At 44.7% G+C, this 8,663-nt stretch overlaps 1 protein-coding gene across 1 annotated transcript; it reads right to left on the bottom strand.

Annotated features, from left to right (window-relative positions):
- Window positions 1-1,227: 1,227 nt before the first annotated feature.
- On the bottom strand, window positions 1,228-7,516 carry LOC132780669 (apolipoprotein C-II-like). The gene is made up of 4 exons (XM_060784396.2): window positions 7,339-7,516; window positions 7,010-7,114; window positions 4,909-5,068; window positions 1,228-1,433 (listed from the first exon to the last, which is right to left on the bottom strand). Exons 2-4 carry the CDS (start codon window positions 7,059-7,061, stop codon window positions 1,343-1,345), a joined length of 303 nt encoding a protein of 100 aa, XP_060640379.2. The 5' UTR covers window positions 7,062-7,114; window positions 7,339-7,516; the 3' UTR covers window positions 1,228-1,342.
- Between the last annotated feature and the right edge of the window lie 1,147 nt (window positions 7,517-8,663).

The raw sequence follows: 8,663 nt of genomic DNA on the forward strand, positions 1-8,663 counted from the left end.
GAAGGTAACAGCACTTCATGCAATCATGCTGGCCACATGAGTAGTAGGTTCGAATCCTGGGAGTGGGGTGAGCTCCCACTGTTAGCCCCAGCTCCTGCCAACCTAGCAATTCCAAAACATGCAAATGTAAGTAGATCAATAGGTCCCGCTCTGGCTGGAAGGTAACGGCACTTCATGCAGTCATTCTGGCCACATGACTAGTAGGTTCGAATCTTGGGAATGGGGTGAGCTCCCACTGTTAGCCCCAGCTCCTGCCAACCTAACAGTTTGAAAGCAGGGAAGGTAATGGCACTTCATGCAGTAATGCTGGCCACATGACTAGTAGATCTGAATCCTGAGAATGGGGTGAGCTCCTGCTGTTAGCCCCAGCTCCTGCCAACCTAGCAATTCGAAAACATGCAAATGTAAGTAGATCAATAGGTCCCGCTCTGGCTGGAAGGTAACGGCACTTCATGCAGTCATGCTGGCCACATGAGTAGTAGGTTCGAATCTTGGGAATGGGGTGAGCTCCTGCTCTTAGCCCCAGCTCCTGCCAACCTAACAGTTTGAAAGCATACAAATGTGAGTAGAGCAATAGATACCGCTCCGGCGGGAAGGTAACGGCACTTCATGCAGTCATGCTGGCCACATGACTAGTAGATTCGAATTCTGAGAATGGGGTGAGCTCCTGCTGTTAGCCCCAGCTCCTGCCAACATAACAGTTTGAAAGCATGCAAATGTGAGTAGAGCAATAGATACTGCTCCAGCGGGAAGGTAACGGCACTTCATGCAGTCATGCTGGCCACACGGCACTTCATGCAGTCATGCTGGCCACATGACTAGTAGATACGAATCCTGAGAATGGGGTGAGCTCCTGCTGTTAGTCCCAGCTCCTGCCAACCTACAGTTTGAAAACATGCAAATGTGAGTAGAGCAATAGATACCGCTCCGGCGAGAAGCTGACGGCGTTTCATGCAGTCATGCTGACCACATGACCTTGGAGGTGTCTACGGACAACGCCGGCTCTTCGGCTTCAAAATGGCGATGAGCACCAGAGTCCCAGAGTCAGACACAACTGGACTTAATGTAATGCCTATTATGACCTGTAGGTGTCGCTAGAGCACAGAAAATGCAAAATTGCAAGAATATAGACTTTAAATGGGGGCTAAATTGGGAATTAAATGTCAAAATCAATAGAATACAACCATGTGTCTATCTATGGGAACACAAGAGGCATACGGGAAGACCTCAGGGGAAGGAAAGGCACTTTATTCACTCGAGACGTGGGAAAGACAGATCTTTGTGTCCAAATTGTACGAAAAGCAAGCCAGAGGGCCACCACGGGCCTTGCAAACCACGCTAATTATTGATCGCCGTGCCAATGGTGATAGAGTTGGTCGGAGATGATGTTCCAGTAGGTGCCCACGGCCGAGGTGCCCTTTTCGTACATGTCGCTGGAAAGGAAGAAGGAAAGAGAAGAGAAGGCGTCACGACAACATTAGAGGCTTTCTTTCTGTACGCTATGGAATCCTGGAAGTTGTAGTTTCACTAAGGGTGCATCTACACTGTAGAACCAGTCCTGGGAGTTGTGGCTTAACTAAGGGTACATGTACACTATAGAACAAATGCACTGTGACCCCACTTTGATTGCCGTGGCTCAATGCTATTGAATCCTAGGAGTTGTAGTTTCACTAAGGGTGCATCCACACTGTGGAATGAATCTTGGGAGCTGTAGTTTCACTAAGGTTACATCTACACTATAGGACAAATGCACTGTGACCCCACTTCAATTGTCATGGCTCAATGCTATTGAATCCTAGGAGTTGTAGTTTCACTAAGGGTGCATCTAGACTGTGAATAAATTTTGGGAGGTGTAGTTTCACTACGGGGGCATCTACACTGTAGAATGAATCTTGGGTGTTATAGCTTCCCTAAAGGTACATCTACACTATAGAACAAATGCACTGTTGCCCCACTTTAATTGCCATGGCTCAATGCTATTGCATCCTAGGAGTTGTAGTTTCACTAAGTTACATCTAGACTGTAGAATAAATATTGGGAGTTGTAGTTTCACTAAAGGGGCATCTAGACTGAAGAATAAATCTTAGGAGTTGTAGCTTCACTAAGGGTGCATCTACACTATAGAACAAATGCACTGTGACCCCACTTCAATTGTCATGGCTCAGTGCTATTGAATCCTAGGAGTTGTAGTTTCACTAAGGGTGCATCTAGACTGTGAATAAATTTTGGGAGTTGTAGTTTCACTAAGGGGGCATCTACACTGTAGAATGAATCTTGGGAGTTATAGCTTCCCTAGAGTTACATCTACACTATAGAACAAATGCACTGTGACCCCGCTTTAATTGCCATGGCTCAATGCTATTGACTCCTGGGAGTTGTAGTTCCACTAAGGGTGCATCTAGATTGAAGGATAAATTTTGGCAGTTGTAGTTTCACTAAGGGTACATCTAGACTGTAGAATAAATCTTGGGAGTTGTAGCTCCATTAAGGGTACATCTACACTATAGAACAAATGCACTGTGACCTCACCCCACTTTAATTGCCGTGGCTCAATGCTATTGAGTCCTAGGAGAGGTAGTTTCACTAAGGGGGCATCTAGACTGAAGAATAAATTTTGGGAGTTGTAGTTTCACTAAGGGGGCATCTACACTATAGAACAAATGCACGGTGACCCCATTTTAATTACCGTGGTTCAATGCCATTGAATCCTAGGAGTTGTAGTTTCACTAAGGGTACATCTAGACTGTAGACTAAATTTTGGGAGTTTTAGTTTCACCAAGGGGGCATCTACACTGTAGAATGAATCTTGGGAGCTGAGGTTTCACTAAAGGTACATCTATACATTAGAACAAATGCACTGTGAACCCACTTTAATTGCCATGCCTCGATGCCATTGAATCCGATACAAATCCTAGGACTTGTAGTTTCACTAAGAGGGGATATACACTGTAGAATGAATCCTGGGAGTTATAGCTTCACTAAAGGTACATCTAAACTATAGAACAAATGCACTGTGACCCCACTTTAATTGCTGTGGCTCAATGCTATTGAATCCTAGGAGTTGTAGTTTCACTAAGTTACATATAGACTGAAGAATAAATCTTGGGAGCTGTAGTTTCACTAAGGGGGCATCTACACTGTAGAACCAATCTTGGGAGTAGTAGCTTCACTAAGGGTACATCTACACTATAGAACAAATGCACTGTGACCCTATTTTAATTGCCGTGGCTCAATGCTATTGGATCCTAGGAGTTGTAGTTCCACTAAGGGTACATCTACACTGTAGAATGAATCTTGGGAGCTGTAGTTTCACTAAGGGTGCATCTACACTGTAGAACCAATCCTGGGAGGTGTAGTTTCACTAAGGGTACATCTACACTATAGAACAAATGCACTGTGACCCCACTTCAATTGCTGTGGCTCAATGCTATTGAATCCTAGGAGTTGTAGTTTCACTAAGGGTGCATCTACACTGTAGAATGAATCTTGGGAGGTGTAGTTTCACTAAGTGTACATCTACACTATAGAACAAATGCACTGTGACCCCACTTTAATTGCCGTGGCTCAATGCTATTGGATCCTAGGAGTTGTAGTTTCACTAAGGGTGCATCTAGACTGTAGAATAAATCTTGGGAGTTGTAGTTTCACTAAGGGTACATCTACACTATAGAACAAATGCACTGTGACCCAACTTTGATTGCTGTGGCTCAATGCTATTGAATCCTAGGAGTTGTAGTTCCACTAAGGGTACATCTAGACTCTAGTATAAATCTTAGGACTTATAGTTTCACTAAGGGTGCATCTACACTATAGAACAAATGCACTGTGACCCCACTTTAATTGCCGTGGCTCAATGCTATAGAATCCAGAGAGTTATAGTTTCACTATGGGGTGCACCTGCACTGTGGAATGAATCTTGGGAGTTGTAGTTTCACCAAAGAAACATCTATAGAACCAAAGCTCAGTGACTCCAGATTAATTGCTGTGGCTCAATGCTATGGAATTCTGGAAGTTGTAGTTTCACTAAGGGTGCACCTACAACGTAGCGCTAATATTGGGAGTTGTTGTTTAACCCATGAATGCAGTATTACCCCACTTGACCACAATGCCTCAATGCTGTGGAATCTTAGGAGTTGTAGTTTTACTAAGGGTGCAGCTACACTGTGAATGAATCTTGGAAGTTGTAGTTTCACTAAGGGTGCACCTACAATGTAGCATGAATATTGGGAGTTGTTGTTTAACCAAGGAAATGAATGCAGTGTGATCCCACTTGACCACAATGGCTCAATGCTATGGAATCCTAGGAGTTGTAGTTTTACTAAAGGTGCATCTACACTGTGAATGAATCTTGGAAGTTGTAGTTCCACTAAGGGTGCACCTACAATGTAGCATTAATATTGGGAGTTGTTGTTTAACCAATGAATGTAGTATGACCCCACTTGACCACAATGGCTGAATGCTATGGAATCCTAGGAGTTGTAGTTTTACTAAGGGTGCAGCTACACTGTGAATGAATCTTGGAAGTTGTAGTTTCACTAAGGGTGCATCAATGCTGCAAAATGAATGCAGTTTGTTACCACTTTAATTGCTGTGGTTCAGTGCTATGGAATCCTGGGAATTGTAGTTTCACCAAGGGTTTATCTACTGTCATTGTCGGATAAATGTGATTTGAACACTTTAACTGCCCTGGATCAATGCTATGGAGAAGGAAGTCTTTGATAAGACAAAGGTCAGGGCATTGAGGAACTACAACTCCCATGTTTCCATATCATGGTGCCATGGCAGTTAAGTGGAGGGTCATTCTGCATTCACATTTGACAGCGTAGATACTCCATATGTCTTGACAAGTGATGCGGACTGGAGATCCCTGCACTTGCCTCCCTGGCTTGGGATCTGTAGTATTCTCACCTGAGCTTCTGATTAAACCCAAGGGTCTTGATTTGGCCGAACCACCCCAGGGTCGTATTGGAAACCTGGTCCCAGTATCCTTTGGCTGTCTCCTGGAGTTGGGTCAGGACTTGCGCCTCCTCCTGAGCTTCCCGTTTCTGCAGGCGGAAACTGGAGATTTCTACGAAAAGATGAGTTATTGTTATTGTTGTTGTTATTGTTGTTATTGTTATTGTTATGTATTTATTTACATGCTGCTTCTTCCCTTAATGGAGATCCAAAGCAGCAAACTACTAAAAACAATGCAATATATCAGAGTTTCTCAACCTTCCTACTGCCGTGACCCCTTCATACAGTTCCTTATGACCAACAGAAAATACTGGAAGGGTTTGGTGGACATTGACCTTGAGTTTGGGAGTTGTAGTTCACCTACATCCAGAGAGCACTATGGACTCAAAATAATGATGGATCTGGACCAAACTTGGCACGGATACCCAATATGCCCAAATGTGAAGACTGGTGGAGTTTGAGGAAAATAGACCTTGACGTTCAGGAGTTGTAGTTGCTGGGATTTATAGTTCACCCACAATCAAAGAGCATTCTGAACCCCAGCAACGACAGAATTGGGCCAAACTTCCCACACAGAACCGCCCCACCCCATGACCAACAGAAAATACTTAAGGCCGTCCAGTCCACTCAAAAAACCTGATTTTGTCATCTACAAATCCCAGGAAACTACAAATCCCAGGATTCCCATAGCATTGCGCTATATTGGCCATTATCGTGCGTCAAGCTGCATCCATTCTACAGTGTTGACACACTCAGAAGAGGATCAACACCTTGGGAAACTACAAATCCCAGGATTCCCATAGCATTGAGCTATATTGGACATTATCGTGCGCCATGTTGTAGTTGCTGGGATTTGTAGTTGCTGGGATTTATAGTTGCTGGGATTTATAGTTCACCTCCAATCAGAGAACATTCTGAACTCCACCAACGATGGAATTGAACCAAACTTGGCACACAGAACCCCCATGACCAACAGAAAATACTGGAAGGGTTTGGTGGGCATTGACCTTAAGTTTGGGAGTTGTAGTTCACCTATATCCAGAGATCACTGTGGACTCAAAACAATGATGGATCCGGACCAAACTTGGCACAGATACTCAATATGCTCAGATGTGAAGACTGGTGGGGAAGATAGACCTTGACATTTGGGAGTTGTAGTTGCTGGGACTTATAGTTCACCTCCAATTAAAGAGCATTCTGAACCCCACCAACGACAGAATTGGGCCAAACTTCCCACACAGAACCCCCCCCCCCCCCATGACCAACAGAAAATACTTAAGGCCGTCCAGTCCACTAAAAAAAATGATTTTGTCATTTGGGAGTTGTAGTTGCTGGGATTTATAGTTCACCTCCAATCAAAGAACATTCTGAACCCCACCAATGATAGAATTGAACCAAACTTGGCACACAAAACTCCCACAACCAACAGAAAATACTGGAAGGATTTGGTGGGCATTGAGTTTGGGAGTTGTAGTTCACCTACATCCAGAGAGGACAGTGGACTCAAAAAATGATGGATCTGGACCAAACTTGGCATGGATACTCAATATGCTTAGATGTGAAGACTGGTGGAGTTTGGGGAAGATAGACCTTGACATTTGGGAGTTGTAGTTGCTGGGATTTATAGTTCATCTACAATCACAGAGCATTCTGAACCCCACCAATGATAGAATTGGGCCAAACTTCCCACACAGAACCCCCGTGACCAACAGAAAATACTGTGTTTTCTGATGGTCTGTGGAGACCCCTCTGAGACCCCCTCGCGACCCCCCCCTTGCAGGGGTCTTGACCCCCAGGTTGAGAAACACTGTAGTATATGAACATTATACAAAGACTATAGGAACCTTGGTCATGTTTCCAAAGGACTTTGGCTTTCTACTCAGAATGAGGTCAGACTAGATGACCTTTTGGGGTCTCTTCCAACTTCTGTATTCCAAATAGTATTGCTGTATTGCCCCTGATGCTATATATTTTTCAGCAGAACCCAAAACCACACTCTATTCGCATTTTGTACATGGTCAGAAGTCCGAATTGGCAGTCCGGAAGTACTTACCAGAGCAGAGGACCACTAACAAGAGTGTTGTTGCCACCAGTTTGAGACCCATTTTCAGCAGAGTTGCCTGAGATGTTGAAAGAGATAGAGCTTTGCAGCCAAAACCTGGAAGAATTCAAAGCCAAACGTATTACTGAATGTCCCAAACTGCCAAAAGTGCCTGTTAGGAATACTGGCTGTTAGGAATTGTGGGAGTTGAAGTTCAAAACACCTGGAGGGCCCAAGGTGGCCCATGCCTGGTGTAGAAGCACCATCAGCACCTATTCCATGCTTTGCCCCATTGGTCATCCTGCTTCCCTTTGGCCATCGAAATGCCCCAGCGCTCTTACCTCTCCGCCTGAATCCGCCTCGTCCGTCTTCTGGACCGACTAAGCTCTGACCGGAAAGAGATGGTCAAGCGTCCAGTCGGCAGTCCTCTTTCTGGTCCTCTACCTGCTCGCCCAATGGGACCTCCGCTCCCCTTCGAGCCGGCCAGAGTCCGAGCAAACAAAGGTTGCAAGCCGGCCTGGGTCAGATAAATATGACCTTTGGGAGACAGGCAGGAGAACCCTAGAAGAGAATCCGGGAATTGGAAGGGGCACCCAAAGGCCATCTAGTCCAACCCCAATCTGCCACACAAGGCTATTATTCCAGGTGACCAAAGCAGAATCGAAGGGAAACATGACTTCCCTGGATCTAGCATCAACACTATACTCTTTTGGATGCGGTCCAAAACTGTATCGGGTCTTCTCGCTGCTGCATCACTTTGTTGGCTCATGTTTAACTTGCTGTCCACTGAGGCCCCTTCTAGGCTGCCGTATGAAACCCAGATTACCTGCTTCGTAGTGGACTATACAGCACTGTAGATGCAGATAATCCACTTCAAAGCCCTTGCAAAAACTACAAATCCCAGGACTCCATAGCATTAAGCCATGGCAGTTCGTGGATGCCGCATGTGCCCTTAGTAAAACTTCAACTCCCTTGGTTCTATGGAGGGTCAAGTATGCCAATGTGTATTAATTCATCAGTTTGAGACATCCTTAGAAAAACTACACATCCCAGGACTCCATAGCATCAAGCCATGACAGTTCGTGGATGCCGCATGTGTCCTTAGTAAAACTTCAACTCTCTTGGTTCCATGGAGATTCAAGTATGTCAAAGTGTATTAATTAATCCGTTTCAGACACCCTTAGAAAAACTACAAATCCCAGGATTCCATAGAATCAAGCCATGACAGTTTGTGGATGCTGTACCGCATGCACCCTTAGTAAAACTACAACTCCCATGCTTCCATGGCAGTTAAAGTGTGCCAAAGTGTATTAATTAGTCCGTTTGAGATGCCCTTAGGAAAACTACAAATTCCAGGACTTCATAGAATCGAGCTATGGCAATTTGAGGATGCTGAACCCCATGTGCCCTTAGTAAAACTACAACTCCCATGCTTCCGTGGCAGTTCAAGTGTGCCAAAGTGTATTAATTAGTCCGTTTGAGACACCCTTAGAAAAACTACAAATTCCAGGACTCCATAGAATCGAGCCATGGCAGTTTGTGGATGCTGAACCGCATGCACCCTTAGTAAAACTTCAACTCCCATGCTTCCGTGGCAGTTCAAGTGTGCCAAAGTGTATTAATTAATCCATTTGAGACACCCTTAGAAAAACTACAAATCCCAGGA

The sequence above is a fragment of the Anolis sagrei genome, chromosome X (assembly GCF_037176765.1).
Source record: "Anolis sagrei isolate rAnoSag1 chromosome X, rAnoSag1.mat, whole genome shotgun sequence".
Taxonomy (NCBI): Eukaryota; Metazoa; Chordata; class Lepidosauria; order Squamata; family Dactyloidae; genus Anolis; species Anolis sagrei.

What these genes read in the sequence shown, in the direction of transcription:
- LOC132780669 (XM_060784396.2), bottom strand. Translation starts at nt 7,061, where the DNA reads ATGGGTCTCAAACTGGTGGCAACAACACTCTTGTTAGTGGTCCTCTGC. An exon ending in GTTAGTGGTCCTCTGCTCTG is followed by an intron (nt 5,069 to 7,009) that starts GTAAGTACTTCC and finishes ATCTTTTCGTAG; the next exon opens with AAATCTCCAGTTTCCGCCTG. An exon ending in GGGTTTAATCAGAAGCTCAG is followed by an intron (nt 1,434 to 4,908) that starts GTGAGAATACTA and finishes CTTCCTTTCCAG; the next exon opens with CGACATGTACGAAAAGGGCA.